Source organism: Amblyraja radiata, chromosome 25 (genome assembly GCF_010909765.2).
Source record: "Amblyraja radiata isolate CabotCenter1 chromosome 25, sAmbRad1.1.pri, whole genome shotgun sequence".
NCBI classification, from domain to species: Eukaryota; Metazoa; Chordata; class Chondrichthyes; order Rajiformes; family Rajidae; genus Amblyraja; species Amblyraja radiata.
The window spans coordinates 37,629,390-37,647,361 of record NC_045980.1 but is presented as its reverse complement, the minus strand read 5'-3'; the positions used below and the strand labels follow the sequence as shown (position 1 = coordinate 37,647,361).

The 17,972-nt window shown below is 39.6% G+C and overlaps 1 protein-coding gene across 9 annotated transcripts in view; it reads right to left on the bottom strand.

Moving 5' to 3' along the window:
- Positions 1-17,972, bottom strand: part of fbrsl1 (fibrosin like 1) — a 541,590-nt gene that overhangs the window by 162,860 nt on the left and 360,758 nt on the right. For all 9 annotated transcript variants that reach the window (XM_033043936.1, XM_033043932.1, XM_033043931.1 and 6 more), the window contains one exon: positions 9,724-9,753. In XM_033043936.1, coding sequence (XP_032899827.1) covers positions 9,724-9,753 — 30 coding nt within the window. The remainder of the gene's footprint in view (positions 1-9,723; positions 9,754-17,972) is intronic.

Below are 17,972 nucleotides of genomic sequence, written 5' to 3'. Positions count from 1 at the left end.
CAGTTTTCTGCTCCTCCTCCCACCCTACTGACCACCCCTTTCCTTACTGATTTGTAGCCATGTTATTGTGAAACAATGGTCCAGAGTTTTTTTTAAATTGTGGGTAGGTAAGGAAGAAAGGATTAGCATGTCAGTAACCTCTCATGCATCAAAGTTAAATTTCAAACATTTAGACAGCAAATCTACCAACTGTTTGCCAGATGATTCCTTGCCACTGACTTCAAAACTACAGTCAAATTTGACATTCTTTTAAGTTTTCCTGGTTGTAAAGAAAAAAAAGCAGTTTTTGATCTTTCAAACAGCATTTGATATTTTTTTCTCTCAGCAAGTGCATGATTCTAGTAAACTAGGTCACTGTGCTTTAAATCTCCATATCCCGAAGGAAGCTCTAGAGTTTGGATGTTCATTTAGGAATATGAAGCTATTCCTACTGGAATAGGCAACTCCTGTGAATTTCATTGAACTGCACAATTTGGGTCATTTCATATTATACATCATTCTTAATTTGTAGATGCAATATTCTCTTCCAAGAGAATCAGTTTATGAACAGTGCAAGAACTGACTGCTTTTGTGTTTTTCCCAGATATTTTTCATGCATAATTATACATCGCTGTATAAAAAATAAACGCTACACTTATTATGGAACTCAGCAAGTATTTAATTATCTTATAGCATTTTCAAAAAATAAAATGGTCTTTTGTTTACAATTAAAAATGTCACAGACTCTTTTACTGGATAATTATGGCAAATTAATCATGTTTTAAAACTTGATATCAAAACTTTGTGATCCAATATAATTCAAACTTCAAAAATATTTAACTTCTTAACAATAACTGAAAGGACTGATGAGACACAAATCATAAAATAATCCACATGCAATGAATGTGCAAAATAATTAAAGCTGCTCCTCACATTCTATAGCTGTTTACATCCAAATGCTAAATTTGTGTAATCTGCATTTTTTTTTCAAATTCTGAAACTTGTCTATTGAATGAAAATTTTGTAAAGTTTTTGTAATTTGTAGGTTTACAAATTGTCTAAATCTTGCATGTTGTGGCCAGCGCTCAAACAAAATTTCCGGCTATCGACCATAGGAAATCTCAGACTTGTCCAAACATGCTGAATGTCCTAACAGACTTGGAATGCCAAAGTTGTTAGTTTGCTATAATGCTGTATGTTTCCTTTTTGGAATCAAGAAACGATAAGGCTAATTTTATCGCCTAGTTCCGGTCACATGGGGTTTAGATTAGTTAGAGAAACAGCACAGAAACAGGCCCTATTTCCCACCGAGACCATGCCGGCCATCGATCACCCATTCACACGAGTTCTATGTATTCCCACTTTCTCATCCACTCCCAACACACTAGGGGCAATTTACAAAAGTCAATTAACCTACACGACCTTCGGATGTGGGAGGAAACCGGAGCACATAAAGGAAACACACATGGTCACAGGGAGAACATGCAAACTCCACAAAGGCAGCACCCGAGGTCAGGATTGAACCTGGGTCTGTGGCACTGTGAGGAATATTTCTGAAGTATCTGGCCAATTCTACATGGATTATTTTACAATGAAATGAAAATAAAAAATAGAAAAAATAGAACTATACCTGTAACTTTCCTGGGATAATGGGTGGTACATTTACCATAAATATCAATCCACAAACCAATGAAAAGCCAAATATTCCAAAATAGAGAATGTTAAAAAAATTAGCATTGCTGAATAAAAGCTTATTGATCCTAAGGCAACTCAAGGCACCTCAATAAGTTTAAATTATTCCCATTACATTATATTTATTCGGATATTATATATCCAGTCATATAATGTAATATACCTACTGTAATATTAGATTTTTAATTAGTATTTAGAAATGTTATTTTAATGTTAAAAACCTGATGCTCTTCGGCTAATGTGGCATATAAAAGTGCTTAGAGTAGAAATGCTGTAAGTTATGAATGTCACAGCAGAAACCCAAGCAAGACATCACGTACTAAAAAGGGAGAAACTGTCCAATATTTTATGAATAGCCAATACTTTGTGGAAGGTAGACAAAAATGCTTGAGAAACTCAGCAGGTGAGGCAGCATCTATGGAGAGAAGGAATAGGTGACGTTTCGGGTTGAGACCCTTGGGTCACCTATTCCTTCTCTCCATAGATGCTGCCTCACCTGCTGAGTTTCTCAAGCATTTTTGTCCACCTTCAATTTTTCCAGCATCTGCAGTTCTTTCTTAAACAATACTTTGTGGATATACTTATAAACACATTTCAACACATTTAAGATTGTTAAGGGCTTGGACACGCTAGAGGCAGGAAACATGTTCCCGATGTTGGGGGATTCCAGAACCAGGGGCCACAGTTTAAGAATAAGGAGTAAGCCATTTAGAACGGAGACGAGGAAACACTTTTTCTCACAGAGAGTGGTGAGTCTGTGGAATTCTCTGCCTCAGAGGGCAGTGGAGGCAGGTTCTCTGGATGCTTTCAAGAGAGAGCTAGATAGGGCTCTTAAAAATAGCGGAGTCAGGGGATATGGGGAGAAGGCAGGAACGGGGTACTGATTGGGGATGATCAGCCATGATCACGTTGAATTGCGGTGCTGGCTCGAAGGGCCGAATGGCCTACTCCTGCACCTATTGTCTATTGCCTTCAGACAATAAACGTTCATGAGAAGCACTTGGATATAGAATATTCTGATTCCTTAAAAAGAATCTGGTTGTTTGGCCGAGATCAAGGAGAATGAATGCAGGAAAGAATGGTACAGGTAAAGGTTAATTGGTGGTATATCACCAAAAACTTGAATGAGAGATCAAGAAAACCAAACATCCAAGATACACTTAATCAGTGGTGCTGATCCATGAACTGGGTCAAACTACAAAATTAGTCAAGTAGATCATGTTAAAATGGAGTAACAATGGTGGTCAGTGCTACTGTGACTCACAAGTACTGCAAACAGAAATACTATAAGATGGGAAGTGAGGTTGGATTGCTTACTTGCGACACAAACAAAAGGTAATTATGCATCAGCCAGTGGGCCATCGGGAGGCCTTACATTGATTTGATAAGGATTAACTGGAAAAATAAGTACAAACTTGCATTTGTACAGCGTTCATTCATGATCACTGGATATTCTAAAAGAGTTTAAAACCAATTTAGTGTGTTGTCAGTTGCATAGAAATATGCAGCTAAAATTGTACACAGCAAGCTCCCACAAAGAACAGAGTGGCTCTCAGATCATTTCTTTCAATGATGTTTAACGTAAAATGGATAAACATAGATAAATGAAGCTTAAATAGTTGGGTCATTTCCCCCCGGACGGCATGACAGCATCAAGCAATTTAATCATTGGATTGTCAAATTTGCAGATGCTGTGTTCCTCTAACTGACAGTTCTCAAATTACCACATTATTAGTATTAAACTTACAGTCGGTTAATAGTTTAATTCCCAAATCTTGCCCTTTCACAAAAAATGTCAAGGAAATATCTAGCTTTCATCTGTTAATATTATTAGTTTGGAGGCGATTTGTCAAAAAAATCTCTTCCTATTCAAATTTTCTTTCCCCCTCTCCTGAAGATGTTGAAACTGTAACAAATATTGGCATATATCCAACTAATTTAAATGTATGTGAATGTTTTATACTTTTTCAGTGCTTGGCAAACATTCTGTAATGGATTCATATTCTTTAATTACGTAACTGAATGCATCACAATAAAACATTATGTTATTTTATGGTATTCTGCTTCCTAGTTTCTCACCGTTCATTGTAAGTGACAAATGCAATGTTCTAGTAGGTTATTTCCACACTAACATTAAGGCTATATAAACCAGAGATTAGTGCAGGAGTAATAATGATTCAAAATGGTAGTTAATTCCTTATGTGCTTTAAACTATTCAGGTGCCATTAAGACAGATCCTGTCTTGAAGTTTGATGCTAGGTACACAAAAATGCTGGAGAAACTCAGCGGGTGCAGCAGCATCTATGGAGCAAAGGAAATAGGCGACGTTTCCGGCCGAAACCCTTCTTCAGACTGATGGGGGGGTGGGGGGGAGAAGGAAGGAAAAAGGGAGGAGGAGGAGCCCGAGGTCGGGGGGATGAGAGGAGACAGCTCGAGGGTTAAGGAAGGGGAGGAGACAGCAAGGGCTAGCAAAACTGGGAGAATTCAACGTTCATGCCATCCGGACGCAAGCAACCCAGGCGGAATATGAGGTGCTGTTCCTCCAATTTCCGGTGTTGCTCACTCTGGCAATGGAGGAGACCCAGGACAGAGAGGTCGGATTGGGAATGGGAGGGGGAGTTGAAGTGCTGCGCCACCGGGAGTTCAGGTAGGTTATTGCGGACTGAGCGGAGGTGTTCGGCGAAACGATCGCCCAACCTTCGCTTAGTCTCCCCGATGTAAATCAGCTGACATCTAGAGCAGCGGATGCAGTAGATGAGGTTGGAGGAGATACAGCTGAACCTTTGTCGCACCTGGAACGACTGCTTGGGTCCTTGAATGGAATCGAGGGGGGAGGTGAAGGGACAGGTGTTGCATTTTTTTATTGCGGTTGCAACGGAAAGTGCCCGGGGGACTGATGGGGGGTGGGGGGAGAAGGAAGGAAAAAGGGAGGAGGAGAAGCCTGAGGGCGGGGGGATGGGAGGAGACAGCTCGAGGGTTAAGGAAGGGGAGGAGACAGCAAAGGCTGAAGTTTGATGCTTCTTGGCCAGGTTACAGGATACAGAATTACATAACTGCAATATATTTCATATCTTTGGAGATGAAGAAAATGATTGGATCAACCATCATTTTACTCAATGGCACAGCATGCTCAAGTGGTACATGTCCTAATCATGCTGCTGCTAAAATCAAACCATAGTCTACACAAGAGCCAGTAATGTCTGTTGGACAGATTTTAATATTCATCTTTTGTGAAAAGACTTCAGTGTTCTACACAATTTCAAATAGTTTTGTTTAACAAATATAATTATAAATGTCGTCATTACCCAATTAAATCTTTCCAGTGATGCATTGCTCTACTAATGCACTGCTTTCAAAATGCAGTTTATAACTGGATTTCTACTCAGCATCTATATTCCCTATATTATGAGAAATAACATTTTAATTTGAACATTGTAAAGATGATTAAATAGCTAGTCTCCAATATCACTGTTTAAAAGGCAATCAACATTGTTTGCATTGTAATTTCATCAGTGTATTCCAAAGGCCAATCTAATCTGCTAGATATCAATCATACGAGGTAAAACACTTTATTGGCATATTCACCTTCCAATTAAACTGTTGTTAATTCCATCATATGAAAGAAAACTAAATATCAGTTTAGTAGCTGGTTGGCTGAGAGTTGAAGGATAAAAATCCTAAGAAATGTCTGCTATTTAAACCTATATGCCTTCATTTATTTGTTATAGATGTGCCTCAATTTATTTCCCCCAGCATATTAATGCAATCACAAAGAAAATTCTACTTCCTCAGAAGATCAAGAAGATTCGGGCAGTCACCGAACACCTACAAGTGTACGGTGAAAAGCATACTGAATAGCCTGGTTTGATAACTTGAATAGTGCAGTGGTAGAGTTATTACAGCACAGAAACCCGTTCGATCCTGACCATGGGTGCTTTCTGTACGAATGTTCTCCCTGTGACCACATGGGTTTTCTCTGGGTGCTCCGGTTTCCTCCCACATCCCAAAGACGTACAAGTTGTAGGTCAATTGGCTTCAGTAAGATTGTAAATTGTCCCTAGTGTGTAAGAAAGCATTAGTATATGGGGTGATCGCTGGTTGGCACAGACTCGGTGGGCCGAAGGGCCTGTTTCTGCACTGTAGCTCTAAAGTTTAAAATAATGCCCAATAATGGAGGAGGCTGCAGCAAATGGTGACCATGGCCTGGTCCATCTTGAGTACGGACCGCCCACTATCGATGGGATTTAAAGGAAGTGTTGCAAGAAGGTAGCTAATATCATCAAAGACCCACTTGACTCTGGCCACACATTCATCTTGCTGCTACCATAGGGAAGGTGGTACAGAACCCTGAGAACCATCACCTACAGGTTCAAGAACAGCCTTTTCACCATCAATCACCCTGCACAATCCTAACCACAATCGGTGAGACCAAGCGCAGTCTCGGCGATCGTTTAACTGAACACCTCCGCTCACTCCGCCTAAACCTACCTGATCTCCTGTTTGCTAAACACTTTAACTCCCCCTCCCATTCCCACACTGATCTCTCCGTCTTGGGCCTCTTTCAGTGTCACGGTGAGGTCCAGCACAAATTGGAGGAACAGCACCTCATATTTTGCATGGGCAGCTTGCACCCCAGCGGTATGAATATTGACTTCTCTAACTTCAAGTAACCCTTGCTTTCCCTGTCTCTCCATCCCTCATCCTTCCCAGTTCTCTGACCAGTCTGGCTATCCCCAATTACATTTTATCTCTGATGGCTTTGTTGTTACCTTTTCCTAGCTAACAATTATCTATTCTATATTTACCTCGATCTCCACCCTCTTTGATGTCTCGTTCATCTTACACTTCCTTATCTCCGTATCTCCTCCTCCCCTGGCTCTCAGTCTGAAGAAGGGTCGCAACCCAAAAAGTCACCCATTCCTTCTCTCCAGAGATGCTGCCTGTCCCGCTGAGTTACTCCAGCAGTTTGTGTCTATCTTCGGTATAAATCAGCATCTGCTGTTCCTTCCTACACAATCCTACCTCAGCACCAAATTCTATATATTTTGTACAGGATTGCATTATGTGCTAAATTATCCCACAATATTATTTTGATTAAAATGTTGGAATAGTAGCATTACGTCATAACTGGACTAATTCCAATAAGGCAAATGGGCCTCATTTTCCGAATATTTAAGTTTTTCTTGAAGAGGAAAAAAATGTTTAAAGAAGGCATTGTCTCGTTCAAAAAATTGAAAGTATGGTTGAGTCCAACAGGTTGTGACATTGGTCGCTGTATTAAAAGAAGGGTCTCGACCCGAAACGTCATCCATTCAGATGCTGTCTGACTCGCTGAGTTACTCCACTCTTTTGTGTCTATCAAGGCAAATGGGCCATCAGTGCAGGATAGATCATGATTAGTCTATATTCAGTAGAATTTATAAGAATGTGAGAGGATCTCAAAGTCAAGAATCCTGGAAGATTCCAAATTCAACTCTGAAATCACCCCACCAGAATGGGCTTTAGATCTATTTTATTTTTTTAAATTTGTATTACCACTTCATCAGTTTAACGGTACATATTGCTTGTATTTCAATATATTGTTATTAGGTTTAACTGATCTTTTACCCCCAAAATCACCTAAGTTACTGATACGTTATGAGCTTTCTTAAGCTCTTTGTCCAATGCAACATTTTGGATTTTTTCTTTCCTTGCTGTAAATACATCACAGCAAACATCGCAGCAAACATAATTCTTTTAAGAAACGCTAAAACATTTTCTCTGAAAAAATCGAGTTTAAATCTAAATTGAAGCAGCATTTTCCAGGAAAACAGGTACCAATGTCAGAACTTGTGGACTTGTGGACGTGTGGACTTGTGGACGTGTGGACTTGTGGACCTGTGGACGTGTGGACTTGTGGACGTGTGGACCTGTGGACCTGTGGACGTGTGGACGTGTGGACTTGTGGACCTGTGGACGTGTGGACGTGTGGACGTGTGGACGTGTGGACTTGTGGACGTGTGGACTTGTGGACGTGTGGACGTGTGGACCTGTGGACTTGTGGACCTGTGGATCTGTGGACCTGTGGACTTGTGGACTTGTGGACTCAACCATGCTTTCAGATTTTGAACTAGACAACGTCCTCTTCAAACATTTTATTTCCTCTTCAAGAAAAACTTGAAATACAAATATTCAGAAAACATTCATGATCTGGTAAAATAAACTTAGTAATTTAAACATTTGTTAATTGGAAGCAATTAATTATTAAGAAATTAAATGTGGAGATGTATGTCAGCAGTCTCTTTTAAAGTTTGCTAAAGTGAAATCAGCTTCTCAAGTCTAAAAAATATTAAGCAGTACGATCAACTAAAAATTATGTCGTTATTAATACACAGCAAAGGACAGTCTTGCAACTATAAGGAATGCCAATCATTGAGACCATCAAAGTATTCAAAGCTCCTCAAACAGTGCTAATTAATATTCCATCTGCACATTGATTTTTAGGTAACATGTTGCACCAAAAGTTACCGTTCCTTAACATTTAGAGTGTCTCTGTTTATCATTTAGAGGTTACAGCATCTTCAAAATAGAGTATGTTACAGCTGTTGCATTTTAACACCAATTCATAAGAAAATGAAATTATCTTTATACATGCATGTTGCATATGTAACAGAAGAAAATGCTAAATAAATTACAAAAGGCTTCTTATTGCCTTCACAAATGTAAGTTAAAAATAATTAATATGTACAATTATTCTAAAATTGCAGAAAGCCTTACCAGAATGTCCTTCTTCCCAAAACTTATCACACAATAACATTGCTCAACTATTTTAGCTCAATTAAAACCATATTTCGGAAACAAATTTTATTCAGTAGTCACAACATATAAGAAGGTTCCTTATTTTCTAGATAAATTCACAAGTTGCTGGAAGTGACTGAATACATTTTTATTGGGGCTTATATAACCGAAGAAACAGAATTGTACACCACAGAAACTGGCCTGTCCACCTCATTCTTGCTGAAAGTGATACCTATCGATGCTAATCTCATTTACCTGCATTACGTTCATATCCCTCTACGCTTTTCCTATTGAAGTACCTATTCAAATGCATTTTAAATGTTCTTATTGTATCTGCTTCTGCTACTTCCTCTAGCAGGTCATTCCAGAAAACCACCAATCTTTGTGCATAAACCGCACTTTTCTCCTTTAATTTTCTCCTCACTCACCTTAAACCCGTGCTCTCTAGTTGTAGACTCCCCTGTGCTGGAAATAAATTATCCATGTCTCTCATAATTTTATAAACCTCTGAAGATTGCTCCTCAGCCTCCTATATTCCACTGAGAATAAAACCAGTTTATCCAGTCTCCCCTTATAACTCCAGGCAACATCCGAGTGAATCTCTTCTGGACTATTATTACCGCACCCTTCCTGTAGTGCAGTGATCAGAAATGTACATAATACTCCAACTGTCGTCTACCCAATGCTTTGTACAACTGTAACATGACGTGTCTACTCTTGTATTCAATGCCTTGCCATAAGAAGGCAAGCATAACAAATGGCTTTTTCAATGCCCTTCAACCTACTGTGGACTTGCACGCCAAGGTTCCCCAGCACATCAAACTGTTAATGTTCCTGTTATTTACTCTGTTTGTCCTACCAAGACAAACTTAACTTCAATTAACAATGGAAGGTACACAAAATTGCTGGAGGAACTCAGCGGGTGCAGCAGCATCTATGGAGCGAAGGAAATAGGCGACGTTTCGGGCCGAAACCCTTCTTCAGATTAACAATACTGTTGACTTACTCAACTCACATTCATTGTTCTATAAAACATTTGTGGTGTATGAGATTCAGCTGCTCTTTTCAGTTATCTCTTGCACTGCTGTTTTTCATTAGCTAGTATAGATTCTGGAGTAACAATACATTAACAATATGTAATTTGATCCTAAAATCAAAATTATAGGTTTTTAAAAACATTAACCACAGATTGTCTTAGATTCAGAGATATTAAGGCAGCATTGGGAGCTGCTATATATTGGAACCAAACACTTTAGTCAAAAAAATTAGTCTTACCTTATCGTCAATGTCACTCTCACTGTCACACTGAAAAAAAAAAAAAAAAATTGTTCCAAATCTAAAGGCACATTTAAAACTGCCTAATGTATTGCTAATCATTTAGTCCATTTCCGATATAACAAAGAATTAAGAGATTGGTTTAAAGAAATTTGTCAGATTTTGATATGGCCAGAATAACAAAAAGCCAAACTGCAATTTCCAGTTGCTATTCTTATCAACGTGCCATAGATCAATGGACAGCTTCCTTGCTGTTTTCAAATGTAATTCCAAGTCCAATGATAAGTTACTCATCTGTGGTGTTTGCTTGGTCTGATGAGCTCAGTTTAGATGTCTACAGGTTCCCATTCCTGGAGTTTCACTATTAACAATAGGAGGAACCCAATCACTTGATAGCCTTTGTTTCCCATCTTTGTGTCAATTGTGCAAAATAAGATCAAATTTGAGAATCAGCTGATTTGTGTACCCGATAATATCACATCACGTGTGGTATTTACTCAGCTATCACAAAACAATTCTTATATAATATTCTTATATTATCAATTTTGATTGACAAAGCACTGACACAATTTAACAGATTGAGGGAATTCCTATAGGTAAACTACCTTTCTTTTTTTTTTTAAAAGGTAGTCCGAACACCCGTGACAGAAAAATGAGAAAAACTACCGGTAAGTATTTCCTCAGTTACCAGCTGTTCTGTCACTGGGCAGGCTATGCAATCGGAAATTGCTTTTAAGAATTAAGCCAATAACACATTACACAAATAATACTCTAATTACATAATTATGCCTGACGTGCAAAAGGATTGGCATGTCACAAGAAAATTCCAGAGAACATTGTCAAAACAAAATTTGATGTGATAAGAGTACGAGATTGTTAGATTGCAAAGGTTTTGATGAGTTCAAATCTCTATTACACTTGCAAATTACAAGTCTGCACAACATTTACACATAAGTGAGCCTCAAAAACAATAGAACATCAGATTTCAGCCAATGATGATATACCATCTAAGGTTGATGTGTGAGAATGAGCACAGTGTGCCAACTCTAGAGAAACAACCTCGTATCAATAAACATTGGCTTCATCTGCCACCAGCCAAGGTTATATCACCCCTCTGAGGCTGCTGGCCACTAATAATAGATATGTAGCCATGTTGTGCAGATCCTACAAGCTGGGCTGCAAAATGCTCCAAACTTCTTGGCATAACTGTGCATGTACAGACAATATTTGATGCAAATTATGATTGGCACAGCTTCTATATCTGCAGTGTTGCTGTGAGTTTCAAAGAAAGCCAACATGGCTGGTTGCATGTCAGAAAATTACATGCCAGATGGGTTAAATTGACAGAAATCTGCAGGGATGGAAGTTGTGCACATGCCAGCCATAATAAGTGACAATTGTTAATCAGACTAGCCATTTTTGAATTGCAGACGTGGATTGTACGAATAAAAACTACCAATTCAGATAGTGGAATCCCACAGTTCATCTAGCAGAGGTCACAATTTGAGCTCAATTTCTTGTGATGCCATATACACTTTGAATGAAGGATTACCACTCCAGTTGCATTGATATCTTATATTGCCTCACAGGTGTTATGTTTGCCTGCATTCACCTAGATGGATGGGAAACACATATTCACCAAAGTGAAATCTAACCTATAGCCACATTTCCTAAGTTTAATAAAGGTCATTGAATTTAATTCCAGGTCTGTTGGAGGAACTCTCATTTAAACAATTATATGCAAGAAATTTTTGTGAATAGTTCACATCGGCACTTTCAAAGCTCTGATATCAGTTGCTTTTATGTCCTATTTGATATTTACATTGTAAAATAACGTGCAACATTGACATGAAGCTTGATGTCTTTAGGTTTCCTTTCAACCAGTAGAAGAGGAATATCTGCAACTAGTGACAATGGGCCCCCCCCCCCCCCCCCCCTTCCAAGATTAATTTATACAATTCCTCTAAAGGGCCTGCCCCACTTATGCGATTTGTTCGGCGTTTGCCGGCACCCGTCATAGTCGCAGCAGGACTACGAAAAATTTCAACATGTTGAAAATCAGTCGAGGCCCTGACCACGAGGAACAGTGGAGGAAGAGACTGACTTTGGTGCCTTCCCACACAGTGAGAAACTTTGATTCTGCTGTGTGGGGATGTTTTATGTCAAATTCTATAGTGTGTGTTCTTTATTTTTATTGTATGGCTATATGGGAATTTCATTTCACTGTGTCATCTGGCACATGTGACAATTAAATGTATCTTGTATCTTGAAATCCAGCGGCGACCAGAAAAAGGTACGACTCTTTGGGGACAACTCACGGCCATACAGGCCTTGCCCCGTGACATGTCGACACGTGACGCCTGTATGGTCGTGAGTAGTCGCCCAAAGAGTCGTACCTTTTTCTGGTCGCTGCAGGATTTTCAACATGTTGAAAATTTCGGAGACCTGCTGCGACTATGATGGGTGCCGGCAGTCGCCGAAAAAAATCGCATAAGTGGAACAGGCTCTTTAAGGAATACTTTAGGTTCACAAATATATATGCACCTTCTCAAGCATATGTCTTTCACCTATAATCAAGAATTATGTTTGAATACAACTAGAGTATTTGTTTTATCATTAGATTTTCTGACTCAGTAAGATAAATAACCAGTGCAAGATAAATCATTAATTTCATCAGTACGCCTGAAATTTGTATTTGGTGCTGTGGAGCTCAAGCATTTTAAAATAGCAAACTACCCCATTGACTACCGGTCAATGATATTTTAGCCTCTGTTTTGAATTGAAGCTTGTTAAAATCCAGATCACTGGGAAGAAACCATATATTTTTATAATAAATGTATAATCAGGCTACGATTCAGCAAAGCAGGTGGGTAATCTTAGTTTAGTTTAGTTTAGAGATACAGCATGGAAACAGCACTGAGTCCACATCGACCAATGATAACCCATTCACACTAGTACTATCTTACATATTAGGGAGAATTTACAGAGGCCGAATAACCTACAAACCTGCACGTCTTTGGAATGTGGGAGGAAACCGGAACACCCGGAGAACGGCGGTCACAGGGAGAACGTACAAACTCTGTACAGACTGCACCTGTGGTCATGATCGAACCCGGTCTCTGGCATTGTAACTCTACCCTGTGCCGCCCCACAACGTATACTGTATGAATTTCTCTGCCAAGGGCCCAAGTTGAAGAATGAATGAACTCAGTTTAAATTTAACTGAAGAAGTCTGAGACAGAAAGAATAAATTGTTCAGAGGAGTTCCCAATAAGTAGCTGTAAACATGTCTCATTTTCACACACTTTTGTTATTGCCATTCTGGTATTCTGCATTGTGTTCTAACGTAGAGGATTGACATAACACTTCAGATTATGCCATCTGAATACTCGGGGTTACTTATCCACTTTACTTCAATTAAAGATGGGGAATAATACGGGGTGTTAAACCATATATCACCCCGACAAAGAGCACAGACGAGAAAGAACAAAGATACTGAACTTAATCATCTACGAAGCAACAGAAGTCGCATCACCAGCACATGAGGGTTGATCACGTGACAACCTCGACAGGCTGATGCATGTGAAATGGCACTAGGTTTGCCACAGTCTCAGCCATTTGAACTGTTGGGAGCACTGTGTGATGGTTCATGTTTTCCAACCAGCACATGTTGTGGCCACAACTATGAGCTGGGTGATGAGCAGATGTCAGTTTGAACTATCAGGCCCTCAAGGTTCTTGTCTCTGTTACCTGACTCTACACTTGATCTCCTGTATTCTGAGCAACTAAGGTTTCAATGTCATCAATGCGGCGGAAAAAACAGTCTTAGAAGAACAAAAATCATTTTAGAGAGTAACACAACCTTTGAATGTCACAAAGTACTTTACAGCCAATTGCCTTTCAAGTGTGGTTACTATTTTTATGTTGGAAATACAATAGAAAATTTCCATATAGAAAATTCCCATAAAGCATGTCATAGATGGCCATTTATTTTAGTAATTTTCTGGACAAGATATATATGGGCTTTATCTTCTTCAAATAATGCCCTTAGATCTTTTATTTAACTATGTCGATGGACATGGTTAGCTTTTAACCAGAAAGATTATGCAACTCTCGTCTCAGCTATGAAGGGCCAAGATATGCTGTGAGATATGAATTGACAACTTTCTGGCCCAGAGGCAAGAACATAACTGCTGAGCCATAGCAAGAATGAATTCATTAGCTCATTTTCCTCTGTGGAATGAATTGCTACTTTTTAACAAACACAGGAGTATTGAATAAAAAGCAACTGCAGATGATGGGCTATATCAAAGACAGAAACAAAATGTTGGAGAAACTCAGCCAGTCAGGCAGCATCTCTGGAGAAAATGGATAGGTGACGTTTCGGATTGGGACTGAACTTTAGTGATTTGAGAGTCGATTATAAAGGATGAGATTACGCAGTACTTAGAAGTTCACGATAAAATAGGCCAAAGTCAGCATGCTTTTGTGAAGAATTTGCCTGACAAATCTGCTGGAGTTCTTTGAGAAAGAGGGGAGGCTGTAGATGTTATTTCTCTAGATTTTCAGAAGGCCTTCGATGTGGTGCTGCACGTCAGGTTGCTAGGGAAGATGAGAGCCCATGGTATTGAAGGGAAGATACTAACCTGGATAGAGAGTTGGCTGGATGGCAGATGGCAAAGAGTTTCAATAAAAGGCACTTTTTCAGGTTGGCTGCCAGTGACTAGTGGGGTTCCACAAGGGTTGGTGCTGGGGCTGCTTCTCTTCACGTTGTATATTAATGATTTGGATAAGGGGACTGAAGGCTCTGAGGCCACGTTTGCAGATGATGCTAAGATAGGTGGAGGGGCAGGCAGTGTAGAGGAAGCAAGGACTCTGCAGAAGGACTTGGACAGGTTAGGAAAGTGGGCGGATGAAATTCAGTATGGCAAAGTGTGGAGTTATGCATTTTGGTAATAAGAATTAAGGTGTGGATTATTTTCTAAATGGAGAGTGAATTCAGAAATCAGAGGTGCAAAGGAACTTGGGAGTGCTGGTGCAGGACTCTCAAAAAGTTAATTTGCAAGTCGGATCGGTAGTAAGGAAGGGAAATTCAATGCTATCAAGAAGACTGGAATACAAAAACAGAGATGTAATGCTGAGGCTCTATAAGGCACTGGTCAGGCCACATTTGGAGTACTGTGAGGAAATTTGGGCCCCATATCTGAGGAAGGATGTGCTGGCTCTGGAGAGGGTCCAGAGGAGGTTTACAAGAATGATTCTCGGAATGAGTGGGTTAGCATATGATGAGCATTTGACAGCACTGGGCCTGTACTCGCTGGAGTTTAGAAGGTTGTGGGGGGACATCATTGAAACTTAAAGAATAATGAAAGACATAAATAGAGTGGATGTGAAAAGGATGTTTCCACTTGTGGGAGAGTCTAGGCCCAGAAGTCATATCCTCAGAATTAAAGGGCTCTCTTTTTAAAACGAAGTGAGGAGGAACTTCTTTTAGTTCTTTAGTTTAGTAACTTCTAACTAGAGAGTTGTTAATCTGTGGAATTTATTGCCACAGAGGGCTGTGGAGGCCAAGTCAGTGGATATTTTTAAGGCAGAGATAGACAAGTCTTTGATTAGAATGGGTGTCAAGGGTTATGGGGAGAAGGCAAAAAAATGGGATTAGGTGGCAGAGATCAGCCATGATTGAATGGCAGAGCAGACTCCGAATGGCCTAATTCTACTCCTATAACGTGAACTTGTGAAAATGTAACTCCAGCAATTTGTGTCTGTCTCAGAGGAATATTTAAAATGGCTGAACAAATATTATGACTGAATACTCTTGACAGAACTCTGTTAAAATTAGCAGTCCTCTTGAGGGTTAGAAATGAATACAAAAAGAAATATTAAACATGATGACATATAAATGCCCCCAACAAGTCTCGACTAATGTACAGAACACATTTGATGCTCATTCTTAAAACATGAAAGCAACTTGCCACAAAAACACAAACGCTCCTTAAAATAAAAAAATAAACATATTAGAATAATTACACAAAATGGAAATGAGCTATATGGACAATTTTAAAGTTCAAAGTAAATCTCTCTTGTTTAAACAAAGTTGTCATTCTGTACAATAATGTAATAATTTAAAAGCTTGCCAGAGTCTTAACAATAAAATTGCCATATCAGGATTGATCCTGTAACCTTATCAACTAACAGATTAGAAAGCTCTGCATTCCTGCCACATCTAGTAAAGAATGGTGATGGACAATTAAATGGTGAGAGGAGGTGGCTTCAAAAGCATTTCCATGCTCAACGAAAATGCAGCGCAGCAATAATGTGTCGAAGACAAAGCAGAACAACTTGTTATCATGTTAAGCTATAAATGCCGTTACTGAAAATCCATCTTGGTTTCATTCTGTAATCTCTGTCACAGAACTCAATCTACAGCCACTTTAATTCTCTCCATGTGGTATCAAGAAATGGCTTTGGGGACTGGATGCAGTGAAGGGTATGAAACCAAAGAATCTCATGGCTATAGTACTGAAGACTTGTACTCCAGAATTAAATAGCTGCGCCTTTAGCACTGGCATCCACTCAACAATATGGAAAGTCTTCCCATTATACGCTGTCCATAAAAAGCAGAACAAATACAATCTGGGTAATTATGACATCAATCAATTCTCAATCAGCAACAAAGTGATGGAAACTGTCATCAGCAGTACTATCGATAGCAATTACTCACTGATAACTGTGTCATCAATGCTTAGTTTGGGTCTTGCCAAGACCACTTAGCTCCAGATAGCATCACAGCGTGGGTCCAAACACAGATCAAAGAGCTAAATTTCGTAGGAGAAGCAAGTTTTTGTTCTTGTCAAAAATACAGCATGCAAGTTACAGTGACAAGATGGGCTTGAGGGAAAACATTCCACTGGATGGAGTCATATCTGGCTCAAAGCAAACTGGTTATGACCATTAGTAGTCAATCATCCCAGTTTCGGAACACAGTTCCTCAGGTTACTGTCCTTGGCCACACAACCTTTAGATTGTTTGTCAATTCTTTTTTTCTTCATGAGATGTCAAATATAGAGATATTCTTCAATAACTGCAAGGATCAATTCAGCTGCAAGTCTTCAGAAATGCAGATGTCCACACCAGAATACAGTAAGGCCTAATACAGGCTGATTACGTCAAATGCCAATTCTGTCAACAAGCTCCAGACAATGAACTTCTCCAACAGACATTTGTCATCATCACCAGGTCTAAATCCTGAAACTCTTTACCCAAGAACATTATGAGAAAATCAGCATTTTACCATCTTCTCAAGGGCAATTGGAGATAAGCAATACTGGTCTTGCCAGTGAAAATTGTAGCTCAAAAAATGAATAAAGATGATAAAAACATATTGAAATAAATATTCCAAGTCAAAGCAACAGTTATACTGAAAGTCAAGGAGAAACAACAAAATGTCAAGCTTTTGTGATTGGCCTCAAGCAATAAAAAGGGTACAGAGTTGTTCAGCTTCTTTAACATAGTGCACCTCAAACAGGCAGAAGGAAACTTTGTACACCTACAATTAGTGTCCATAACTCCAGCACAAACATGACAACAGGATTAGCTGGAATGTATGATATGGCTAAATAATTCAATGGCGGCTATTGCTTAGACTTAAAATGAATAGTTATTTACCTGAAGTAATATGGGGCTGTTAGCCACCATGGAATCATCAATCATATATCTCTCTCTCTCTCTGCCCTCTCTCTCTCTCTGCCCTCTATCTCTCTCTAGCCCCTCCCTCTCTAGCCGTGCCTGCGCAGTTGGGGGCTTTACGTGAGTGGATAGGGCGAGGGATGGGGTAAAAGGAGCGAATTAATTATGTTAATATAATATCAAGGGGGGGGTTAGTGTGTGTGTGTGTGTGTGTGTGTGTGTGTGTGTGTGTGTGTGTGTGTGTGTGTGTGTGTGTGTGTGTGTGTGTGTGTGTGTGTGTGTGACGCCACTGGACGCCCCTCCCCCGCAACCACGCGTTGAGGGGACGGGACCCAACGAGTCCCACTTAGTCTAGTAACATTCAGAAGTGGAGAATAATAAATTTGGCAGGTAGAATGAGAAGGAGAAAAGTGGTAACTCTTTGCACCCATTTCTACCCTCTCCCTAATCATCCTCTAGCTTCACAATTCACAACTCTTCAATCCTTTCACTCACAACTCTTCAACCACCTAGTGTCTGCCCTTCCTCTCTTCTGGCTTTCCTTCCCCCCCCCCTACAGT